General features: G+C 38.8%; 1 protein-coding gene across 1 annotated transcript; it reads left to right on the top strand.

Annotated features, from left to right (window-relative positions):
• The first annotated feature begins 2,965 nt into the window (after window positions 1-2,965).
• LOC116510520 (cytokine SCM-1 beta-like) lies at window positions 2,966-9,045 on the top strand. The gene is made up of 3 exons (XM_032220116.1): window positions 2,966-3,130; window positions 5,575-5,692; window positions 7,598-9,045. Exons 1-3 carry the CDS (start codon window positions 3,061-3,063, stop codon window positions 7,749-7,751), a joined length of 342 nt encoding a protein of 113 aa, XP_032076007.1. The 5' UTR covers window positions 2,966-3,060; the 3' UTR covers window positions 7,752-9,045.
• The last annotated feature ends 17,338 nt before the right edge of the window (window positions 9,046-26,383 follow it).

Below are 26,383 nucleotides of genomic sequence, written 5' to 3'. Positions count from 1 at the left end.
CGTGCCAAAAGCGAGGGGAGCGCAGAGGGGTAGTGCGCAGGCATGCCGCACCCATAATGCAATGCGCCACCACCAGTGCACATGACAGGCACTCCCCCTCTTCCCCCTTATTTGTTGCATGCTTTTTTCGTCCTCCCCAGGCTCCAGAGGCTTTATAGGAGCCTGGGGAGAGTGAAAACAGCCCCCCCCCTGGAGGCCCCCCGGAGGCTTCAGGAGCTTCCCTGAAGCGTTTGGAGTGCAAAAAATTGGCCCTACAGGCAAACTGGAAGTTTGGGAACGGATTTCCGGTTTGTTCGTAGGGCCGATTTAAGCCCTCTGGAGCCTTCAGGGGCCTTCCAGAGGCTTCCCTGAAGGGTCCAGAGGACGAAAAATGACCCTACGAGCAAAGCAGAAGTCACTTCTGGTTTTCCTATAGGGCCAGTTTTTTGTGCTCCAGAAGCCTCCGGAGGACCTCGGAGGTGGGGAGAGGATGTTTTCGCCCTTCCCAGGCTCCTATAAAGCCTCTGGAGCCTGGGGAGGGTGAAAAATGGCCTCCAAAAAGGCTAAAGTCAGCTAGCCAGCATGTGCATGCGCGCTGGCCAGCTGACAGGGCAATGCTTCGCGTGCCCTGACAAATGGCTCTACGTGCCACCTGTGGCACGTGTGCCATAGGTTCGCCATCACGGGTGTAGGGTCTCCTGCTTGGGCAGGGGGTTGGCCTACATGACCTACAAGGTCCCTTCTAACAGTTAATCTGTATCTGTAACTCCTAGACTGGGAAACCTTGCCCAAAGTCATTCGTGTTTTGGTCACCTGCTGCCTGCACTATCGCAGCAGGGTCTGCCTAAGGCTGTTCTTAAAGACCATCTGAAAGTTAGAGTTGGTTCACAATGTGTCAGTGCTGGAAGTTATGTGTTCACCACAGACTACATATCTAAAGCTACTTCTTGATAAACTGCAGTGGATTTCTATAGGCTCCAGGATACAATTCAAGGGGTAGTTATCACCTCTTAATACCTTCATAGCATGGGGCTATTTGTGGCACTGCCTGCCTTCAGTTATATCTGCCTAGCCACCAAGATTTGGGAATTTCCCAAAGGACTGAGGGAATTTGCAGAGAGATTGCTTCCAAATCCAGTTTTTTTTCCCTTCTCCCTTTTCCAGTCAAGTTGAAATCCCAGCAATGATATATAACCATGTTGGTGAACCTATGGCATGCGTGCCGGAAGTGACACACAGAGCCATTTCGCCCGGGACATGCAGCTTCGCTGGCTCCTCTTCCGTGCTCCAGCCAGCTGGCCTTTGTGTGCACGGGAGCACCGAAACAAAGAAGAGCAGTGTTCTGATGCGTATGTGTGTGCCGACACCCAAACTTCTTGGTTTCTGTCACGTGCATGCACAATGGCCAGCTGCCCATCAGGCTTGCACCCACATCAGAAACTAGAAGTTCAGGTTGGAATGCTGCTCTTACAGGTTTTGGTGATCTGTGTACATGAAGGCCAGCGAGGCCACGTGTTCCAGGATGGATGGTTCTGTGTGCCATTTCCAGCACGCAGGTCAACCCGCAGTGACATAAAAGGTTAGCCATCACTGATATATAAAGTGGCAGAAATGGTTTCTAGGGCAGTTCTTAAAAATGTTCTCATGCTACTTCTGCCATTTCTATGCAATTTTAGTGTTGGTCATTTTCATTGCATCGTTTCTGAGAACAAAAGCTCTGCCTTCTGTCCTTGCAGATCATTGCAGGTGCCTTCAACCGGTCCACTGTATTCCTGAAAACAGATAATTATGTATGAGTTGTCTCATAGTTCAGTGCAGTTTCCACAAGGAGGTGTTTTCCAGACCACTTAGCATATGGGTCTGATTGTAGAAGGATTTATCATTTAACAATAATCTTGCCTATAATTATTATTAAGTTGGCTCCCTGTTATATAAAGGTCATAACTAAAAAGAAGCTGCTGGTTTTGGTGTTCTCCTCTTTCCTTCTTCCTTTTTTATTTTTATTTTCATGTCATGCATTTTAGATTAGCTAACCCTACAGAAAGTAACATACTGGGTTAATTATTCCAACAAATAATATTTTTAATGATATACTGTGTACCCATATTGTCCTTCCTTAGTCCAAACACTAACCATGAAGTTATGCCATTCAATATGCAAAATATGTTTGAAAGATTGTTTAGACCAGTGGTTCCCATGCCCCACAGGGGGGCAATTTGATTTTTAAGGTTGGGCAATTTGAACCTTGTTTGAACTAAGTTTATGGCCTTTTAGGCTTCCTCCCTGTGAGTAGAGTTCACTTTTTGAGTAAAGTAAGAATTATATGTCACCGGAGGGAGGGGGCATCAGGATTTTAGAGATGCTTAGATGGGATATGGTTGGGAATCACTGATTTAGACTGACCTAACCCTATGCTACCTACAAAGCCTTATAGAGAAGCATGTATCTCCAAATTGTCCTTACTCTCTGTATCAACTGGTATAATATATAGGAATTTGGTGAAGAAATATAATTTATCAATAATTCAGCATATTATATATTAAATATATAACCATACGTAGAGGTACACATACACATATATATTTCTATTTCATATTGGTAATGTTTTATTCATTGAAGGTTCCTGAGAAAATAATGCCTGTGTTTATGTCTCTCCTCTAACTAGATAGCAAATTTAGATTACTATACTCAGGTCTTCTGATCTAGCAGTTTGATTTCCTGATTTGTAGAGTGCTTTGTAAATCCACAGCTTAGTGATAAAACCATAGTCACACTATTGGTTTCCACTGTGGACAGAAGAAAACTTTCTTTTAGACTTAGAATAAAACTAACGGTGACATTCTTGCAGAGGTAACCACATTGTGGCAGGAAAAAGCTCATGATTGGGGGCTAGAACAGAAGAGGGTTTTTTTCCCCCCTCCTTCTATCTTACGATATGAACAGGTGGAGTTTTAAAAAAGATTTTCCATCTCTCATCCTTCCCATTACACCCCTTGTTCCGAATGTCCAGACAGTACATAAGTGTGCTGAAATAAGCCTTGAAATATTCATCTTCCCATCATCCTAAGGAAAGGATCAACCATGAAGCTTTACTTGGCAATCATTCTAGCTATTTCTTTTCTGGAGAACTTCGAAGTCAATATTATCAGAGGTATGTTTTGGGTTTTTTTCCTCTTTTCAATTCAAGAGTAGCATCTGAATTGCTATTCCTACCTGGGATAATATTTGCACTACATGCTCTTCTACATCTTGGAATTTATCTCCCATGTTCATGAAATAGCATGAGCAATTTTTCTCATTCATAAGGAAAAGAATCCCTTATGAATTAGAGGAATTTCTTTTTGATCCTCACAATGAGTATATAAGTAGGGTTTTGATCCTGTTACACTTATATTTACAGATTGTGGATAAAGTATTTCCATTTTTATTAGGTCTCAAATCTAACTTAAAGGTTTTTGAAGCATTCATTAGGCAAATTATAATGGATGTTTAAAATTTAATCATTCCTATATTGGAAAAGATTGTACTTTAGTTACACAATTATGTTCTCACTAGTTCTGATTCAATACCTTGGATATGATTTACTTTTGCCAATAGGTATGGGAATCTACTTATTGTGTGGGTACAATCTCACTATGTTTTTTCTTTAAATAAATTAAAATATGTGTCCTCCCAATATAGATCTAGTGGATTGGGAAAGAATTTGGAACACAAATTATAAACTAACATGATCAGTAGCACTCAAAGAAAATATGTATAAAATGTTTTATCATTGGCATTTACCACCAACGAGATTGGCTAAAATATACCCAAACATGAATCTGACCTGCTGGAAGTGTAAAAAAATACAAGGGACTTTCTATCACATATGGTGGATCTGCCCAGAAACTCAAAAATATCGGACAAATATTTGGAAATGGGTGCAAGAAATTACAGGAGAACAAATAAAATACAAACCCAAACTCTTTCTGCTGGGAATAATAAAAGGGAAATATGCAAAGAAAATTAAGTACATATTAACACATTTGCTGATCGCAGCTAGAATAGCATTTGCCCAATGCTGGAAACAAAATAATATCCCCTCAGATGAAGTAGTGATACAATTTTTTTTGGATAGTGCAGAGATGGACAAATTAGCACTAAAATTAAAAGACAAAGAAAAGTCGGAATATTATGAAATTTGGAACAATTGGTACAAATGGCTGCAAAACAAGAATAAAATTAATTAAGCCAAATATGTATGTATGTGTGTGTGTCTGTGTGTGTGTGTGTGTGTATATATATATATATATATATATATATATATGTATGTATGTATGTATATGTATATGTATATGTATATGTATATGTATATGTATATGTATATGTATATGTATATGTATATGTATATGTATATGTATATGTATTTATATGTATATATGTATATATGTATATATGTATATATGTATATATGTATATATGTATATATGTATATATGTATGTATGTATGTATGTATATATGTATATATGTATATATGTATGTATGTATGTATAGATATCTAGATATCTATATATCTATACATACACACATACATACATACATACATACATACATACATACATATAGAACTTTGTATAAAGGTTTATAAACATAGAAGTGAAATAATATTTACATGTACAGATATGATGACATAATAATGTTGATATAATAACTGTAAGGTGTTGTAGAAGGAAAATAATAATAATAAAATTAAAAAAAATGTGTCCTGCATTGTTGGAAGACATACCTGTAATAATAGGCTGTTAATCCCTTTGGATATTAGTTTTATATATGTATGTATAAGGGACATGATGGCTCAGTGGCTAAGATGCTGAGCTTATTGATCAGAAAGGTCAGCGGTTCAGCAGTTCAAATCCCTAGCACTGTGTAACGGAGTGAGCTCCTGTTACTTGTCCCAGCTTCTGCCAACCTAGTAGTTTGAAAGCATGTAAAAATGCAAGTAGAAAAATAGGGACCACTTTTGGTGAGAAGGTAATAGTGTTCTGTGCGCCTTCAGTGTTTAGTCATGCCAGCCACATGACCAGGAAACGTCTTTGGACAGTGCTGGGTCTTTGGCTCTGAAACGGAGATGAGCCATGCCCCCTAGAGTTGGGAATGACTAGCACATATGTGCGAGGGGAACCTTTATCTTTACTATGTATATGTATATGATGTATATGTAAATGTACATACATACATATATGTGTGTGTGTATATACAGGATTGAAAAAAACAGGAAGGAAGGAAGGAAAGAAGGAAGGAAGAAAGGACAATAACCTCCTTTGAAGAACTAATTGATTGAAACTATTGGATCTACATGTATGCTAGAGATTCCCAGCAAAGTATATAATTAATAGACTGGAGCATTGTAAAATTGAGAAATGTCACAATTGTGTTACAAATGTTCAAACTTGAGCAAAGATGCCATTATCCATGCCATTAATCACTGTGGTTTATTGCAAAGGAAATTAAAGAATAGAAATAACCTTCAGGAATTAGGTGATACATGTGTAAGATTTGAAAATTTGACAACAACAAAATACTTTCAACAATTTTTTGTGAATGGTTTTTTTAAGGAACCTTAGGGAGTCAAACTCTGGCACGTAACTCCTGTGTAAGCCTGCATACAGAAGAAATAAACATTAGAAGACTTGAAAGTTATGAAATACATCACCATCCCAAAAAAGTTGTAATGTGAGTATCTAATATTCAGTTGTAGGCCTGGAAAAGAATGTTCCACAGCAAAAATGGAAAGAGATACCAAAATACATATGGATACAATTGGATAGGTCTTAATAGAGAGAAGAGTCATTTAATCTCCCCAAATAATTGTCTGGTGATTGGAGGGAACAAAACAAGCAAAAACATATATTTTTGCCTATATATCTTCTCTTACTGGAGACACAAAATCAAAACTGTAGTTTCCCAAATCATTTAGAATACACTATATATGTCCAAAGAGGAAGCCCCATTAGTTTAAGGTACAAAAATCAGGAAGAGATTGTAGCATATTTTCTGATTAAAAAGCATCAACTTGTGAGTTGTAGCTCCTATTATCAGATGCCACATTATGAGTGAACTTCAGCTTACAAAAATTTATTCCTTTTAATAAAATGTGTGCCTACTAGCAGAAAAGGAACTACTAGAGTTCAGATTATTTTAGTACACCTTTATAAGGTCTCTCTATGACACACCAGCCAAATGCTTCTAATAACTTAAGAGCTGACAGTGAATATTAAAGGCTATTTTATTTGTCTCTAGCACCTGTTGTTCACATATACATTTTAAATTACAGTTGCTATCATCTCTAATCACAGGCTATGCTTATCTAAGTTTGTGAAATAGAACTCAGAAGGAGGAAGCTAGATTAGCATGCTGATAATACTTAATACAGCCAGTTAAATTCTCTATCAGCTGCCAATGCTGTTACCTATAATTATAGTACACAACCAAATATATACTGTGCAGTGTACCTATATCTTTGCTTATATACCCTTTAATCTGTATCTGGTATATATATTGACTTTAGGGCTGAAAGTTTAGTTTTAGTTTAGTTTAATTTATTGTCATTGCACCTCGTACAACAAAATTAAATGCCATCTTCAATGCACATTATAACAATAAAAATAAAACATAAACACACATCCTTAGCATTCTATACAATTCAATTGAAAACCCTTGATATTGCATTTTATTGCACTATACAGTAGAATTCAATATACTTATTGCTCTGGGATAGAAACTGTTTTTCAGCCTATTCTTACCTAGGCATATTCTACAAACCTCTTGGTATATCCAAGTGCTTTTCACTGCTTCCTACTTTTAGGAGCTAAATGAAGCTAGATAATAAAAATAAAGATCTAGTTAATGTAGGAGTCAAGAAAATGCACAAAGGTTGGTAGGCTAATTTCAGGTTCATACAGAATAATAATTCAGCCATTATTCAAATCCCTGATAGTTATTACAAAATCAAGATTGCTGTTTTAGTGTCATGTGTAGTAAAACAGTTGTTAAACTATGCAGTAAATTGTATGCTTAGCAGTCCAATTCAGGTTGTTGGAAAATTTATAACTGGTTATAATTTGGAAAATTTGCAAGTAGTAATGTGGCAGATATAAAAGGAGTAAGTAAACAAGGTCTGATAATAATAATAATAATAATAATAATAATAATAATAATAATAATAATAAATATTTGAAGTCTTGGATTCTTTTAATTTGCATTTATTTTTTCAATAAAACCAAGATATTATTTTATGGCATTTTAAAGATGAATAAATTTATTATCACATAAGATTTTAAGGTTTTAAGTAAACCCTTCACAATAGAATAGAAGTATGAAGTATCCCAAACAGATACGTAAATTGATTTTTAAAATGTTTGAATAAATGTGAAATACTATGAAATGTAGTTGATTCATATGTATTATTTAATATCAAGTCACGGAACAATGAATATATGATCAACAGCAGAAGCTAAAATCAGAACTTTTCACCCTATTGGCTTCCAATAATATTACCTTCCATCACATTCTAGTTCTGGCATGGACTTTGGAATATTACTTCAACATTCTTTTGTTTTAATTCTTATTTTCTTGCAGTTTAATTACCAAAAGAGGAGTCAAAGTATGTGTGCCACATGACGCTTCCTGGGTGAATGACCGCATTAGAAATTTGGACCAAAGAAACCGTAAAAAAAAAGACTTTAAAAACATCCGTAGATCTAATAACCGGACCAACAGAACAACTGTATAATGTTTGCAAATTACTTACAGGAAATAAAAAATCAAAACCATTAAAATTTCACTGGAATAAATTCACTGCTATAACCAGAGCTTATTGATTTTTGACCTTTTGGTGCTGGCCTTGGACTTAATTACTTCAGACTTGTATGATTTATTTTTATTATGTAAACCAAATCAGTCACTATTTTCAGAACTTTTTCTAGATTGGATTCTTAAAAAGATTTTGGTTCTTCCAGCAGATTGATTTAGCTGAAGCATTATTCTGTGTGGCTTTCATGTTTCACTGCTAGATAATCTGAGAGATTCCCACAATTAGAAAGCAATGGTATTTGGCAGAATGGGAAGAAGCCTAGGAAATAATGAGAAGTCACACTTAGAGAATGATGTTAGTCTTTCTTAATGAATGTGTCCATTGCCAAACTTCTTTCTGAGATAATATCTATGCCATATAATATAAATAGTCTATCAGTAAATCACTGTTTTTTTTCTTAGCATTCCAATTATCAGAATAATTTTGATATTATCAAGGTTGCAGATAGAAAAATGACTCAGGCATTGGCTGCTGTTCAAAAGCTAAATTGGAGAAAGCGGTATTAACAAAACATTTAAAAATAAGTATGTATACAAATATGTGCATTCCTTTTGCTAGGAACATTTCATAGATGGACAATACTACATCTCTCTCTCTCCCACTCTCTCTCCCCCCTCTATCTATCTATCTATCTATCTATCTATCTATCTATCTATCTATCTATCTATCTATCTATCTATCTATCTATCTATCTATCTATCTAGTTTTAACCATGCTTTGTTGAATAAGCCATCTTACAATAAGCTAGATGCAAACAAATTTATCTTACTGTTTATCACAATGTATGATTCAGTCGTTATCTGTGACTGTCATTCTTTTCTGATATATTTTTTCAGTCCCTCAATGTTTAACGTTAACTTTCTTATCAATTGGCACTTAAGCTAGGATTATTATTCCTTTGTGTATTACATTAATGATTTAATGTTTAATGTTAACTTACTTATCCATAGTCCAATTTACTATTAAAATAAATATCACAGAATTGAATAGATACAATGTATTGAAGATATTTAAAGATATTTAAATCTTAGTTTATTGAATAACTATTGTAGATCAATACAAAGTATTCACATGAATGTATTTTCATTTAATTCTTAATTTTAGAACATCTAAAGTTAATGTACTTTTATCTTGCTTTTATTATGCATTTAATAAATGTACTTTTATCATGCTTTTATTATACCTTTAAATAAAGCTATTATTTTATAGGCATTTAAAACTATATGTTTTATAATATAAAATATTACGTTGCTAACAGTGAGCAAAATTTATGGGAAGATCTGCCGTAAAAATCCTTTAGACACAAATAGATTATTCCTACCCCCAACTATGGTTTTATTTTTCTTAAGCTCAATTTTTGGTTACTTAAAGCCTATAATCAGGAGAGCAAAAGATGGTATGAAAAGCAGATTGGATTATTTCCACTTCTCATTACCTATCCTACCTCATACGAACCAGTCTTCCAAAAAGCAAGGAAGTAATATTATTCCATATACGGTAATTCAGTCAGCCTACCAAAGATTCTTCCCCACAAGTGCCTCAAACTGGGACTGAGCCTGTTCTCTACATGTTAATAACTGTACCCAATCTGTCCAGTTAAGAGTTATAATTTGGGAACAATCATCAGTTGGGCTAGGAGAATAAGGCTACTAGGACTGAATTTGTTTCAGGGGAGCATCTCTACTTTAAAAGTAGCATCCATTAACTTTGCCAAGAGTAGAGAGAGTAATTTTCTCAATGAAACATTTCCAGGTAGCTAAACATTCATCAATTGGTATGCAGAGACTCTGCCTTGATACTCATCTGTGTTTAATGCTGCCCTGAAATCTTTGAAAAGCACATGCCTTGTTAACTGTGTAATGCAAGTCAGTTTGAGCCAACATGAAACCAGATTAGTTGACCTTTGTCAAGTTCTTCCTTCTGAGGAAGGAGATTTGAGTTCAGGCAAGCAGAATGTAAAGTTTGTTGCTACTTCATAACTGTAATTTTGCTACTGTTATGAATTGTAATGTAAATATCTGATATGCAGGATGTATTTTCATTATTACAAATTGAACTTAATTAAAGCATAGTGATTAATCTGCCAATCTTGGTTTGAGAGAAGATCAGCCAGGCTGGGATTTTCCAGGATAAAACAACCTCCTCTAGCAGCAGTTCGTGGTTTACATGAGTTTCACTTTATTAAGTTTACTTTTTTTACAGTCTGTTCCCCCCCCACCCAGTTTTCTTTCTTTCTTTCTTTCTTTCTTTCTTTCTTTCTTTCTTTCTTTCTTTCTTTCTTTCTTTCTTTCTTTCTTTCTTTCTTTCTTTCTATTCCTCCCTCCCTTTTCTTCTTTCTTTCTTTCTTTCTTTCTTTTCATGCCTCTCTCCCTTTTATTCTTTCTTTCCATTCCTCCCACCTTCCCCTTTCTTTCTTTCTTTCTTTCTTTCTTTCTTTCTTTCTTTCTTTCTTTCTGTTTGTCTTTCTTTCTTTTTTCTTCCTTCCTTCCTTTCTTTCTTTTCTTCCTTCCTTACATTCCTCCATCCCTTTCCTTCCTTCCTTCCTTCCATTCCTCCCTCCCTCCCTCCCCTTTCTTTCTTTCTTTCTTTCTTTCTTTCTTTCTTTCTTTCTCTCTTTCTTCAACACAGATTAAGAAGTTGCCCTTTAAATGGGAGTTTAAATGGAGGCTTAAGCTACATCAAACTGTGCTTCCATCCTGAGTGGAATTCCTCAGGACAGAAGGAATGGGTCGGTGGGGCCTGTCCTCCCCTCCAGCCTCTCCTGCCAGCCCTTCCCGGGGGCAAAAAGCCTCCAAGCTCAGTTTAGCCCACAGGACAGGACCAGCGGTGGGGATGGCAAAGGCAGCGTTCAGGCCCAAGACAGCTTGAATCCCGGCATGAGCCTGCCTGGGCAAGAACCCATCCCGCTGGCTGAAGTGGGTGGCCCGACTACTCTGCCAGTCTCTGGGTGCCTTCCAGCCCCTGTGCAGGCAGCTGGGCTGAAGCGGCACCGCCGACCGCGCTCGCTTCGGAAGTCCGTTGAAACCGAGGCTGATCTACCACCTAGAAGAACCCATATCTCTCCCCCTTCAGCGCCTCGGCCTTTCCCTGGCATGAAGATCAGGCGGGGCGGTGTCTAGGTTGCGCCCGGAACTGGGAGGAGGCTGCTTCACCACCTGCCACTCTTCATGCACTTGCCACTTCAGGACGCGCTCCTGAGCATGGGCAACGCCAGTGGAGGTGGATGGTCTTAGGCGACCCCTGTGAAAGGGTTGTTCGACCCCCAAAGGAATCACGCCCCACAGGTTGAGAACCACTGCCTTAGAGGCATTGCACACTCTGTCATTTGTATGAAGTGAGTTTGGGAATTAGTGAAACAGAAAAGAAGCAATTATATCTCACCAATATGGGATGAAATAGTATATCTTGATACCTGTCAGGGTTCCAAATAACATCTAAAATTAAATTAGAGTCCAAGGCAAAGTGTTGCTCAAAGTTCCAATTTTTTAAGAAAGTCATGTTGGCACATCTGGGAAAACCAGAATCTGAAAGCTTACCAGTTTTGCCCACCCAGTTGAAAGTTCAAGATCCTGCCCCCACGCCCACAAACCACATGGTCCAATCTTCCACTGCCATGCTGGCAGTTCCACCCATCCAGTTCTGGTCAGGTGCAGAGGTGTAGAGACAAAGGATAACCTTGGATTCTAGAAAGGAATTTTATTCTGACAACATCACATCCTACTTCTTACTATTCCTCCTCCCAATTCCCCACTAATGAAACAGCATAGTAGAATACAATATTAGTGTGGCCGGCCAAAGATCCCAAAAGGAACAGGCTGCAGGCCTGACAATACCATTTTCAGAGTTGTTCTTTTGAAAAATAAATATCAGGAATAGCAAAAACACATTGAGAGACAGCAACATTTTGTGTATGTCTATTCCCAGACAAACTTAAAAATTGAATAACAATATAAAAGGTTAACGGAATAACTGAGGCCAACCATGCTATACTTCATAAAATATTTTTAAAAAAACACCTTTCATTCTGGATAGGTTCATCTTATGCTCTGGCCCAGCCTCTCAGGAAAGAATAATTTTTAATGCCTTGGGAGAAGCTTTGGGCCAGGGAGATTTATAGTTACACACCTCTCGGGTATTGCCAGGAACATTGTTTTGTAGAGAGATATGCTCTTTCTACTTGATCTGGGATGGAGACAGGCAATCCTGCAAATAACCTGTAATCAGCACCTTAAATTTCACGGTTCCACCACAAAACCGCGCTCGACTAAAGCGCGCTCGACGAAACCACGTGTCTGACGTCATCACAGCACGATGAAAAAAGCACGCTGTGAGCTGTAAAGCTAAAATTAACGTGTAAACCTAAACCTAACCCCCCGAAACCTAACCCTAAACCTAACCCTCAACCTAACCCTTAACCTAACCCTAACCCTAACTCTAACGCTTAACCTAACCCTAAACCTAACCCTAACCCTAACCCTTAACCTAACCCTAACCCTAACCCTAACCCTAACCCTAACCCTAACCCTAACCCTAACCCTAACCCTAACCCTAACCCTAACCCTAACCCTAACCCTAACCCTAACCCTAACCCTAACCCTAACCCTAACCCTAACCCTAACCCTAACCCTAACCCTAACCCTAACCCTAACCTTAACCCTTACCTTAACGTGAATCGGCTTGCTTTAAAAGCGCTTTTTAAAGCGCCCTTTTTTCTCCGTGGTCGTATTTGTCGCGCTGCTGATGACGTCAGGTACACGCTTTAATCAGGCGCGCTTTAGTGGACCGCGGTTTTGTCATGCCACGAAATTTCACTAGACATCTATAAAGAGTCTTTGCAGCTTTTACAATATTGGTGTTACATAGGCATATCAATGTGCATATTATAAATACTCCAGCCACATTCTGGGCTAATTGCAACTTCTGGGTGGTTTTCAAGAAAAGCCTTATGTATGTAGTACGTAGTTTTGCAATAGAAAGGGGAATGTGATCAGGCTTAGTTCTTACTTAGTAACGCTGAACAGAATTTCCTCATTCAAGAACAGGACAGTTGGTACACAGGATGGGTTTGTGAAAAGTTTATTTCTGATCACAACGGCAGTCTACTTCTCAACTGAGAAGAAAGAATCAAAGAGGATCTTTCATACAAGTCTTATCTGGGGGAGTGAAACTGTATTCAGAATGAGAGTGGGGGATATCCTGAATGGAGAAAGCTCAAAACAGATGGTCTCTTGGTCTTGTATAGACTGAGCCAAAGCTGGTTCTTTCTATTCAGACTCCACAGCTACCAGACACTGGGAAAGAGCTTTGATAGTAACATTTGCTTGGCCTATGTAGATCTCTCTCTCTCTGGATATCATCAATGTATTGTTCATATCTGGCCCTGTGTGAAGGATGACCTTACTACTGTAAGTGGCTTCATGTAGATGCTGAAGTAGAAATACAGTAATTTACTCTCAACTACACCAAGTGGAATTAGCTCTAAAGGAAGGAGCAGGACCATTGAAAATTGTATCTCCCACAGTGACCTGAAGCTGTTCCAAAAGCACCATATGACTGATTATATTGAAAGCCATTGAGAGATCAAGGAGAGCTAGAATGGATACAATATTCCTATCTTAGTCCTTCCAAAACTCACTTACCTCTATGATCAATGCTATCGCAATACTATGTCCCAATCGGAAATCTGATGGAAAGGGATGCAAATAATTCATTTTTCCAGACTCTTCTGAAGCTGTAACCCAATCACATTCTCAACAACGTTTTTTTTAATGGCAAGATTTGAGAACAACAACAAAACAATGCCCCATACAATTGGATCCACAGATGACTTTGAGGGATATGGAAACTACTGCATTTTAAAAAAATATAAGGACCACTCTATTTTTCAAACAAGGGATGCGGTGGCTCAGACACTGAGCTTGTCAATCAGAAAGGTCGGCAGTTCAGCGGCTGGAATCTCTAATGCCACTTAATGGATTGAGCTCCTGTTACTTGTCCCAGCTTTTGCCAACATAGCAGTTCGAAAGCATGTAAAAATGCAAGTAGAAAAATAGGGACCACCTTTGATGGAATGGTAACAGCATTCTGTGCATCTTCAGCATTTAGTCATGCCAGCCACATGACCACAGAGACATCTTTGGACAGCGCTCACTCTTCGGTTTTGAAACGGAGGTGAGCACTGCCCCCTAGAGTTGGGAATGACTAGCACATATGTGCGAAGGGAACCTTTACTTATTATTGTTAGGGTGTAGCAGTTGATGACTAATCCACCAGGACACCAGATCAGAAAAGGCTGTTTAGGAACAATGTGTGTGTGATGGGGGAGAGTTGATGACATTTCTGGAAGCCTTACAAGATAACCACCTTTGGAACTATGCAGCACTCAGTCATCTTGTGAAAGGTCTTTATAGTCACACCGGAATGACTATATCAGAGTGTAGCATTGCTGAAAGGAAAGGATGCTGGCATACCAGAGGTGGGTTGCTTTCAGTTCGCACAAGTTCAGGTGAACCAGTAGTGGAAACTGGGATTCAGTCGCTGAAATGGTAGGATGGCAGGCTGGTCATGCCCATGAACTGTTTCCCTAGTCACCCATGCCAGAGATGTCTTCGGAGAGCGCTGGCTCTTCTGCTTTGAAATGGAAATGAGCACCGCTCCCAAGAGTCAGGAACGACTAGCATATATGGATGAGGGGAACCTTTACCTTTATTTTTCAAACATGTATATAACCCTACCTGGATCCAACTACTTGCTATATCTTGGGAGTCCTTAACTTAAAAGGTGAGACATGTACAAACCCAGGTAGAAATTATCACAGGACCAAGGACCTTGTCTGCTTCCTTGGGGCAAATAGGTTTAAATTCTCCTCAGTTAACTATACTAGACTGCTTCCTAGTCTCTTCTAATGGACCTGCGATCTCAGGGAACAACTGACAGATGCCTAGAGTAGTTTTCTAAATGAACGTGTCTTCTTTCCTCAGGAAAGTCTGGATAAACAAGATCACTGGGTGGCTTTCTGCGAAGACAATTAGAATACAGAAGTAGCTACATCTTACCACTTTTATTACATGTTATAAATTATTTTTTCTGTCAAGTTCTCCACTATTAATATGGCAAACTCCACTACCAACACAGTTATGGCTTCCAGCAAGTAAGGAGACTGCGCTACAGCAGAGAAGCCATTCCTAGAGGCCAATTTTGTATAAGGAATATATTCACATGAATATGTGGATTCTTTTTAACCCAGGAAGAATGTGTCTGTCTAATTGGTGAACTGTAAAATATCAAATTAAGCCAATTAAGCCAATTTTGTATAGATTAATATGGAATTTTTATTTGGAATGTTTGTCAATTGTATATATGTTTATACTTTGATGTTATACCTATGATTGTCACCATATGTCAAAGGATTAACATTGTATGTTAATCTTTAGCTTTCTGAGTAAAACACTATAGCTACGATAGGAGGCTCAGTCTGCTGAATCAGGTATCTTACAAGAACACAGGGTAAGTGAAGCTTTAATGGATCATACCAATATCTTGTAGTATGACAAGTTAATAGTTGGCCAACCTGCAAGCAAGATACAATCCTCTTCTTTTCTCCTTTGCTCTCCAGTAACTTGTACTGACACCTAACTCTTGATAATAGTAGTGTTTTCTCACACATTCAGATTAAAACCTGATTGAAAATAATACTAGTAAAGAAATCTGATTGTATATTTGACATTGGGGTATCATCGGACCTATATGTTTCCTAATAATTAACTAAGATGAAGCAATGAAGAAAAGAATAGGAGGGAGAAAAACACTAACAAAGGGAATAACAGAAAGATAACCATGGTGCCTACATGACCAATTGTGAAAAAAGCATGTTGGATTTTCTGCCCATTCTAAACATGCTATTTTGACCTATATATTTCTGAAATGAAGGGCAGGGATTCTAGGACAAATGTCACATTTCAGGAATGCTTGAACCCCAGAGTCTCTCCTTTTAAAAATTAAAAATTAACCTTTGTCACTAAAGAACTTGATATTCCCTTACCACAGGAGTGCAAGAAGTTTCTTACATAAAACCATTATACAAGAAGCTGAACATTGATGATTCAGAACTGGTTTTCTTACTCATACTCATAACTAGCGCATGTACTTTGCTTGATCTTTTGTGTGTGTGTACACGTATATGTGTAATTAATACATAAGCTCTTGAGCACATTAGTGATGCTTCACTGCAGTAACTGAACTTTGCATTTTTCTGAGTCCTTTACAAAAGACTGAAAATGTCCTTGGTTTTAACCCATAATTCCTTTGCCAATTCATGTTTCTGGTGACAATTTGGTATCCTTTGTTTGATGATCCATTTAAAGGTAATCACATAAACGGCTGCTAATTTTACACTGAAATATATTTACAATGTTGCTGGGATTTCACTGATAAAATTGATAAAGCTAGGCAGTTGATCTAGCTGAGAAGAAAGAGCCCTGAGCATCTATTCATATTATGGGGAACACAAAGTGGTTGAAAAAGCCAGAACTCCTTCAGCGTTAACACACTTTTATTTTCTGTAGTTCAGATGCACAGAGAGCCATATTTAACAAACCACAATATTTTTCGAAGGATGATCAAGCATGCTTCAATTAAAATTTGAGAGCAACGTAATTGCTATGACCACCAGAGGGCATGTAGTCACTTCCTTAGCAAGGACAAGAGGATCAGTGCTCAGAACATATTAAAAGTATCACAGTGCATTGCTATGTACATATGTATTTCCTCAAATTCCTTCAAGTAAAGCGGGTTTGTTTCATACACTAAAGAAAATAAAACACAGTATCCTTGCTTCATTGTTAAACTAATGGACATGAATGATTATAAAAACTAGACTTGCCCTGCCTGAATCAACCTTGATTTGAAATGAATATTTGAGATTCAAAGAAGCAGGATGGATAATGTGTACTATGGCACAGAGATAAGTGAGTCATAAAGAAAGACTGTCAGTGTGGTCTTACTATGCTACCCTTGCTTTTAAAGCAATAAAAGTTTGTAGTAGATACTGTAAAACATCTATTCTGTCATTATTAAGAGAAATAAATATGGATGACTTTTTTTGTTGATTTTGACCCAGGTTTCTAGCTTGTCAAAATAATTTTAAATCTCAGACTTTTGCTGTATTAGATATCTGTTCAGTTTTGATGATAATCTTCACGGCAGTCAGGAATGAAAATATGGGGAAACAATCTATGGCTTAAAAAGAACTTTCTGTGGTATTCAATTTGGGAACTATCCAGGGTGAGAAACAATTTTTTTTTTACTACCGGTGCTGTGGGCGTGGCTTGGTGGGTGTGGCATGGCTTGGTGGGCATGGCAGGGGAAAGGTACTGTAAAATCTCCATTCCCACCCCACTCCAGGGGAAGGTTACTACAAAATCGCCATTTCCTCCCGATCAGCTGGGACTCAGGAGGCAGAGAATAGATGGGGTAGAGCCAGTCAGAGGTAGCATTTACCAGTTCTCCAAACTATTCAAAATTTCCACTACTGGTTCTCCAGAACTGGTCAGAACCTGTTGAATACCACCTCGGGAGCTATTTGGATCAAAGTTTCTCAACCTTGGTGTTGCAGCCTCATAAGTCCTCACACTTACGAATGACAGCTTGGCAGCAGCCAGTCGCATCTTAGCCAATCAGACACGCCTGCCGGTTGCCGGGCTGTCATACGCGAGGCTATTGGTTAAACCGTTTGACAGCCGGGTATAAAAGGCTGTCAAACATCGGAGACTTGCCGGTCTACTTACTGTTACAGTTGTTACACGTTCTTGCTTGAATAAATGGTTACAGTTACCTCAGATGCCTCCGTTTCTTCCGACTGCCGATCTAACACTTGGCAACTTCAAGATCTGTGGACTTCAACTCCCAGGATTCCCCAGTCAATATTCTGAGAGTTGAAATCTACACATTTTAAAGTTTCCAAGATTGAGAAACTCTGATCTAGGGTTCAGCAGAAATAGTTGGATACCATTGCTCAAGCATATGTATATCGAAATAACATAATTGTCAAGCCATCCACTGACCATCTTTATCAAGCTAATGAACTGGGATCCTCCCAATTTGATGTCCGCATTGTCTACATGACTAATATAATTTCCATGATTTCAGCAACTGAAAAAAAACCCATAATTGTTTATTCATTGTTTCACACAGGCAGTTCTTCTGTATGTGCACTGTGTGAACTAACTGACCTAATGACAGTGTGACATATTCCTGAGGCAATTGAGTAACATCTCCCAGCTAGTGTAAATCAGTACAGAGATCATTGTCAGTTCATATTCAAAGGGTAAAATATAATTAGTGAAGGGAATCTGGCCAGTTCTTGTTCCCTGTGTTCCTTTTTAAGTCTAGACATATGTATGTAGGCAAGACATTTATAAATATGCCTTTTACAAATCTTATAAAACTTGTTTTCTATAAACTAACTAACTTTCAGTCAATATAATACCATTTAATTTCCATTGAATTGCTTTCTGAATTCAATCTATTGAGTAGATTTACACTAGAGAGTTGTTACTTTAAATTTGGATTGGCATCTCGAGGGCGATGTCCCTACTGTTAATTTGTTCCTATGGTCAATAACAGCACAATGCTGTCATCCGCTGTATGGCACTTTACATTATCTCCTCTGCTGATGTAGCAGAGCTAAATATAACCTTTGCAGAAGAGTTCCTTTCTATATTTAGAACTCCAAAAGTCTACATTCAGCACAAAACTGAGTTAAACTCTGCTTCAGGGGTCAGATCTCAAAGTACTATAGGCAGGTACCCTTATGCCAGAAACCAATGCAAGCATGTATGATAATGGGAGGTTGTGCCGGGCCTAAATTATTTTGTTTCCCCACCTAGACTGGCAGAATTCAATCAAAATTCTTCCTGAGATGGAGGAGATTCCCAGCTTCACAGGGTATATGACAGGCTGTCAGGCTGCCAGAGCTTCAGCATGTCACTCTCTGAACACAATGGAGTATGTCTGGGGAGATCAGCTTCATGGTCCTTGTGCACCATGCTGTTCTGCTTATTGTATGAACATCTTCTTTTCTCTACGGCCTGGCCTCTATTTTAACATTACCTATTATTATGCCAAAATCAAGTTGCTGATTACTACTGCGGCATGGCACAACTTTCCACTAATGGGTAACACTATCACACCACCGTTTTTGCTCTTGATATTCTTACATGTAATTATCTGAATAACTGGAATGCACATATAGCTCTCAAAAGTAGTTGTTTCAGATATTTGAACAAGCAGCCTCAAGATAGAAGTAAAGAGGTGGAAGGGATCTTAGAGGTCTTCTATATCAAAACCCTGCCCAGTGTAGGAATTCTTCAGCCATTCTGGACAAATGGCTGCCCAAATGATGTCTCTTCCTGAAGATCTCCAGTGATGGAGCACCCACATCTTCAGGGAGCAAGCTGTTCACTACTTAATAGTCTCATAATCATGAAATTCCTTTTTAGTTCATTTGGATCTCTTGCTGTAAATCTTCTGCCCATTGGTTTTTTTCTTATCCTGTAGGTAAAAATGATCTAGGGGGAATATATTTATTCCCTCTTTCCTGTAACATCCCTTCATGTATTGCTATGATGTCCTTTCTTTAAGTTAAACGTACCAGATTCCTTAAACTGCCCTTCATAGGATGTAGCCTCTAAGCCCCTTATTCCCCCGTCTCTTTCTGCATTCTTTCTAGTTCCTCAGCATCTTTTTTATATTGTGGTAACTAGAACTATGTATTCCAGTTGTGGTCTGTCCAGAGCAGCATAGACTTATTGTTAATTGCAAAGTTGTTTCCAACTCATCGCAACTCCATGGACAATGTTCCTCCAGGCCTTCCTGTCCTCTACCATCCTCTGGAGTCCATTTAAGCTCAGGCCTACTGCTTCGGTAACTCCATCCAGCCACCTCATTCTCTGTCGGCCCCTTCTTCTTTTGCCCTCAATCTTTCCCAGCATTAGGCTCTTCTCCAGTGAGCCCTTCCTTCTGATTTGGTGGCTAAAGTATTTGAGTTTCATCTTCAGGAGCTGGCCTTCTAAAGAGCAGTCAGGGTTGCTCTTCTCTAGGACAGGCCAGTTTGATCTCCTTGCAGTCCAAGGGTCTTGCAGGAGTCTTCTCCAGCACCATAGTTCAAAGGCCTCAATTCTTTGGTGGTCAGCCTTTCTTATAGTCTAAGAAAGCATAGACTAGTACTAGCAATACTAGCATCAATCATTCTTAGAGCAATAATTCTTGCTTTTTTCTCCTTTTAGTTAATTTCAAAGGCTCTTTGAACAATAATCGCAAAGTTACACATTTCTCTCCTCTCTTCCTCCTCCCCTCCCCCTCCCTTCTGCTTTTCCCCTTTCCCCTTCCCCCAAAAGACACAATAAGTAACAATTAGAGATAGATAAGATTAACGCCAACTAAAATAAAATCTAAAAAATTGAAATTTCAACTTAATTAACTTAACTGAAGCAGATATTATAGTGATCCTAATCTTCATAAAGATAGACAAAATGTAGAAAAGGCAAAGGAAAGCATAAACTTTTAAAGGATATATTCACTCTTCAATCTAAGCTGTCAGGATTCATCTGCTTGCAACATTACATCAGCATTAGCATATAAAGTATTTGCTGTGTTGAAGCTGCAATGGTCACTAGACTGCAGACTAAGCTTGGGTGGCATTATCAGTAATGTGGGAGGTATGTTCTATTTATGTATTTATTTTAACAGTGATGCTCTTGGAAAATAAAAGGGACAACTGAAACAATCTGTTTCTGCAAAGTTTACATAATTGGGTGGAACATTTATTGTAATTCACACATGCATAGATTTTCTCTGATGTATGAAGTGTTATTCTCTCTTGAAAAATATAGATAGATAAGTAAGCAATAATTCAGAGAATGCTAGAAGGAGCTACACTTCACTGATGTTTCTAACAGTCAAGAGAGAAATAGGGGACAGAGAGATGGAGGGAAATAGGGGAGAAAAGTATTGATAATCGGAAGTATATTCATTCTGCCATTATTCTGTTGGGAGTTCTAATCCAATTATCACTTTTAAAATTAAATTTTAAATCTGCAAGGAAATGGCTTTCTCTATTTTGCTACACCTACCCTTCGAGAAAGTTCTCCCCAGGAAATCTATATGGTGCTTCTCATGATCCCCTTCACGGGTCTCTAAAAACCTGGCTTTCCTCCTAGAACTTGAACCTGCATGTTTTAGCCCCCTTCACCCTTTTAGTTGGAGGGGTGATGTTGGGATACATGATATGTTCATACATCTGTTGTGTTTTACAGGATGCAGTGTTGTATACTCCTTTTTAATATAGCATTGTTGGCTTTTAAAAGCTACCCATTTTAGAGGTGGCTGGTCTAGAAATTTAACAAATAAATAAATTAAACATGAAGCCAACCTAAAAATCTTGTTTTGGATTGGAAACCTCCCCCCAAAGAATAAAGGGTTTTGCAGTTCTTCCTGTCACTTAGACAAAAAGGGAAACTTTTTATCCAGTTAAAAAGAAAGGAAATGAAACAAAACAAAGAACCAGCCAGAATCTTCACTGTTCTACTATTGAAACCTCTGCCCCTCCACTCAAAAATGTCTAGCCCCTCATGATGCACAACTCAGTTCCATTTGGTCGTCAAAGGCAGAAAACAGGCACCAGGGACTGATGAATGTGTGTGCGCGCACGCACGCGCATGCGTATGCACCTGCCAGAACTAAGAAAAACCAGTCCATTTTTACAAATGAATTACTTCCTTCAATCAATGAATAAAACAGAAATAAAAAGTGAAAAAGAGAATCAGAATAAAATAAATATGCATATACAGTTGTACATATCCATAATCCATACATATTATGGATTGTGCTTGAAAGAATACAGTCCAGATAATTGGTGTACAGACATTTGGGTAAGATGGGACAAAATGCAACAGGTGGACTAGATTGCCTGCTTGCACCACTGAAGAACCCTATCTTGGATGAAAAACAAGAATACCCAGTAGGAGGTTGCCTACATTTGATCAGGTTGAGGAAGACATCATCCCTATTCTTTCTTACCATTAGGCAAGCAGGAAGTAAGGGTCCTGAGCAAGGACCCCCAAAGATGACTGATGTGTGCCCAAATAATAAATCATAAGTTCCCACCCACCATAGAGTAAAACAAATTCCAAATACAAAAGAAGTAGCAGGTTAGTCACCATATAACACATCTATGGGAAAAGATATTACTTGACAATTCTCGGTCATATTATGTTATTATTATATCTTAGTAGACTCAATGAGATAAGAGGTTACATTTATAAGGAACCCAACTAATTCCTGACATTTCTACACATTTGACAGCTCTTAAAGCTTTTCCTTATTGTATTCTTTTTGAGCAGAAAATGCACCCCTGGGCATAAACTAAAATATTTGGATGGTTGTTCAGATAGCTATATGCAACAACAAACAAACTCTGGACAAAACCAAGTGTTTGCTATTGTGAGTCAACTCATTAATTTTTTGAAAGAATTTTCTGTTACTCAAATGAGTTCAGAAGTATAATCTACTACTGCCAACAGTTGCTCAAGTGTCTGTGAGGGGGGTAATGAATTTCCTTATCTTAGTTCAGCCAAGGCATTTCTACTTTAGAATGATCAGAAAGCAAATAAGAAAAGCTATTATTTCTTCTTCTTCTTCTTCTTCTTCTTCTTCTTCTTCTTCTTCTTCTTCTTCTTCTACTACTACTACTACTACTATTACTATTACTACTACTAATACTACTACTACTACCACCACCACCTCCACCACCACCTCCACCACCACCACCACCCCACCACCACCTTTTATTCACCAAACATGAAACTCAGTCAACTGAACATTCAAAAATGCATCACAGATACAATTGACTGGTATTTGTGATGCATTTTTACTACTACTACTACTACTACTACTACTACTACTACTACTACTACTACTACTACGTTTTTCTGGGCTGACTTTTTATATATGCATGAAAAATTCTAAAACCAGCATTTATATATACCTTATTATGGTTGCAAACTTGTATACTCTTACAAAACTTGTCTATTATAATTTACATGCATGGTCTTTAGAACGAGAGGCAGGGACTGAGAAAACTATTGCAGATATGAGTTGTAACTCCTACTCTCCCTCCTAACCACTTGATTGGACTTTCTATTGCAGAACTTCCAGTCCTTGTCTCAGATTTTCCACTCATTCATCTGCCTTCCGGCAGACTTTTTAGTCTTTATGAAGTGGGTTATAAATATTACTCCCAATCAGAAACACTTCACTAGCACTATGGGCACTGTTTTTAGTCACCCACTTTGCATAAGTAGGTGACTGTATTGTGTACAAGGCACCACCAAGACTCTGCAAACACCACAAAAGATTCTGCTTGCTGCAGCTTGCTTTCTTCTGAGAGAGACAAATAAGCTGCTATATCGGGAGGGAAACAACTGAAAAGATAAGGGTATCATGCACTTTCCATGTATGTTCATCAAAAGAATAACAAAGGAGAGTAGCTATGAAACTAACCCCTCTGATCACAATATGCTAAAACATTTTTACATTCTTTGATTAAAAGTGATCACTAAAATATTCTAAAAAGCTGCAAGGAATTGGGGAAAAAATTAAAATATTTCTTTAAAACAGCAAGAAGACAAGAAGAAAAAAATGAACATAATTGGACAGGATGAAATGTAGGATTTACACAGGGAGTCATTTTGGAGGATATCAAATGATATGTCAGCCCACACAATGAATGTGTGAATTGATTTTTTAGATCAATAAATCATAGCAAAAATCTAAACTGGATCTTAAGGGGGCGATAAGATATAGGTGTTTGACAAGGGTGCAACATTTTGTCCACATTATGATAACTGTTCTAGGCCCTCCACCTATTACTTGCCCTGACTGCAGTGACGTGCAGTCAGGGGAGCCAGGGGAGACGCAGCCTCACCACTGTCAATCATGAAAAGGAAAAAAAAATGTAAACGGGAAAAGGCGAGTGCTGAGGTTAGGCTAGCTAGCTGCTGCCACACTGTGAATGACTGCCTGTTTAAAAAAGCCTCTAAAAAAGCGCCCTCTACTATGAGGCAGGAGAACTGCATGCCTCATCTAGCCTGACTTTTTAGGCGCTCGAGCAGAGTTAAGTGAAGGTTAAAAGCCCAAAAAATCTTGAGGTAGTTGAGGCATGCAGTTCTCCTGCCTCATAGTAGAGGACACATTTTTTAGAGGTTTCAACTCTGTCATTCTGTTTAAAGCTGCAGCGTCGCGCACACTCTTCCTCCTCTCTTTCTCCGTTTCTGATGCCCCTCCATCCCCACCCCACGCTCCCTCTTTTCCTTCAAATTTCCTTTTTATTCTTTAATAAACGCAATGCTCAGGCGTTCTCTCCTCTCCCGCGACACCCCACTGACTAAAGCACTTTCTTTCGCCCACCTGAGCTCTACTGTGGGCGAAAGAAAGTGCTTTAGTCAGAGGGGTGTCCTCTCCCCTGACATCCCACTGACTAAAGCACTTTCTTTCCCCTACCTGAGCTTGCGGCAGAGCTCAGGCCGGCTGCCGCAAGCTCAGGTGAGCAAAGAAAGTGCTTTAGTCAGTGTGGTGTTGGGGGAGAGGAGAGAATGCTCAGGCATTCTCTCCTCTCCCGCGACACCCCATTGACTAAAGCACTTTCTTTCGCCCACCTGAGCTCTACTGTGGGCGAAAGAAAGTGCTTTAATCAGAGGGGTGTCCTCTCCCCTGACATCCCACTGACTAAAGCACTTTCTTTCGCCCGCCTGAGCTCTACTGTGGGCGAAAGAAAGTGCTTTAATCAGAGGGGTGTCCTCTCCCCTGACATCCCACTGACTAAAGCACTTTCTTTCGCCCGCCTGAGTTCTGCTGCGGGCGAAAGAAAATGCTTTAGACTCAGGCGGGTGAAAGAAAGTGCTTTAGTCAGTGGGCTGTTGGGGAAGAGGACTGTCTCACCAGCCATAAACCTCACCGCACATCACTGCCTGACTGGATAGATCCCATTTAATGAGAAGTCCCTGAAAGGCAAAGTTCCCATTCCTAATGCCCACAGCTAGCCACAAATATCCTTCCAATGTGCTCTGTTCTCTCCATATCTCCTCTTGCTAATAAGATTGACAGGCCATTTGGAGCTTCGCCTATGTGATAGTTAAGGTTTTCAAGTTGCTGCATACACAGCTTTCTTTTTAAGGCAGGGACCCAGAGATCAAGAAAAAACAAAGTGCCCTGGGCAGAAATATCAACCAATTTGTGATGAAACCAGCTATTCTTGTCCCAGAAGATTTTCGACCCTGGGCCACTAACAGAATACCATCTGACGTACATTACATTTCTTTATTTGCACAGAACAGTTTGACTGCAACAACTATTAGTAGCTGCTGTGGCAGGAAGAAGTGGGTGGAGGGAAAGAAGTCTCAGTTACCTCCCTCCTGTGGTTATTACACAAACTGCTTTCATCTGAACAGTTCACAATCTGAGTGTTGACATATAGAGAAGCTGAGAAGCAGAAAAATTCCTCCTCGCAGCACTGAGCAGCTTGTCTTTGAGTACTGGTCCTCAGACTGACCTTCTTCTACGCCCATCTTTAACCAGAAAGAGGAAAGAACAAGCCATGAGTCATCACCAGGGTGCTGGTGCTGACTTATATTTTCACTTAAGTGAAAGACTGCAGAGATGAAAGTGATTTCTTTTTCTACTTTTCCTCCTGGTATAAACACACTTTCTTTTTCTCGTATTACTTTGCTCTCACCCTGTCCCTTCACACCCTTTGAAGCAGTCTTTTATTGATACTGTTCATTATACCACCAGTCACCCAGTCCTTCCTCCTTGAGCCACCATAACCCCAGCACAGTTATATGATATATAGATTTTGCAAAGATTTCTTTCCCCTTTAGGGAGTCTAGTAATGTGACCTTCACAGCCTTGGTTGTTGGTTGGTAAATATTTTCATCCAGGTAACACAGACACAAAGGGTCTGTAGTTTAGGAAGGAGGACAGAATAGGCATGCTGCCAACTTTTTATCCACCAAACCATGCTCTTAAAGTAGTCATCGGATCACCAGGCAGACAAGACTGTTTGTTAGTCATAAAACTCCTTGCACAGAGACAAAAAAGAATTAGGACAATCAAGTGTTATGCCATCAGAACATTATGTCATCCTAGCAAGGACTGGGTTCTGCTAGTGTTCGCCCTAGCAGGCAGAGACAGCTGTTATTCAAGATAAAAGCAAAGAGATTTTCCATTTCTATTTGCTGAATACAGAGTCTTTTAATGCAAGCTATGTGCCTTGCTGCTTAGGCCAAATTAATGTTTCAAATGAAGGCCATGAATGGGTTTTCAAGGATAGTTTGAGACAATTGCCTTTCAGACAACTAAGAAAAAAAATCTCTAGTTGTATTCCTCATATAGAAGACAACCTGCTTGGCTGCTAATTTAACTGGGCCATGTAACTAGGATTGAACCTTAAGCTACAATCAAAGAGACTACTTCCTGGTTAGGGGTGCAAAGGGAAA

Source organism: Thamnophis elegans, chromosome 6 (assembly GCF_009769535.1).
Source record: "Thamnophis elegans isolate rThaEle1 chromosome 6, rThaEle1.pri, whole genome shotgun sequence".
In the NCBI taxonomy this organism is placed as follows: domain Eukaryota; kingdom Metazoa; phylum Chordata; class Lepidosauria; order Squamata; family Colubridae; genus Thamnophis; species Thamnophis elegans.
Note: the sequence above shows the minus strand (reverse complement) of the source record. Positions and strands in the feature narration are given on the sequence as shown.

Bases quoted from the DNA above. Each gene is read 5' to 3' on its own strand.
- LOC116510520 (XM_032220116.1), top strand. From the start codon at position 3,061: ATGAAGCTTTACTTGGCAATCATTCTAGCTATTTCTTTTCTGGAGAAC. The intron at 3,131-5,574 runs GTATGTTTTGGG...GGTTTTTTTAAG, and splicing joins CGAAGTCAATATTATCAGAG to GAACCTTAGGGAGTCAAACT. The intron at 5,693-7,597 runs GTGAGTATCTAA...ATTTTCTTGCAG, and splicing joins CATCCCAAAAAAGTTGTAAT to TTTAATTACCAAAAGAGGAG.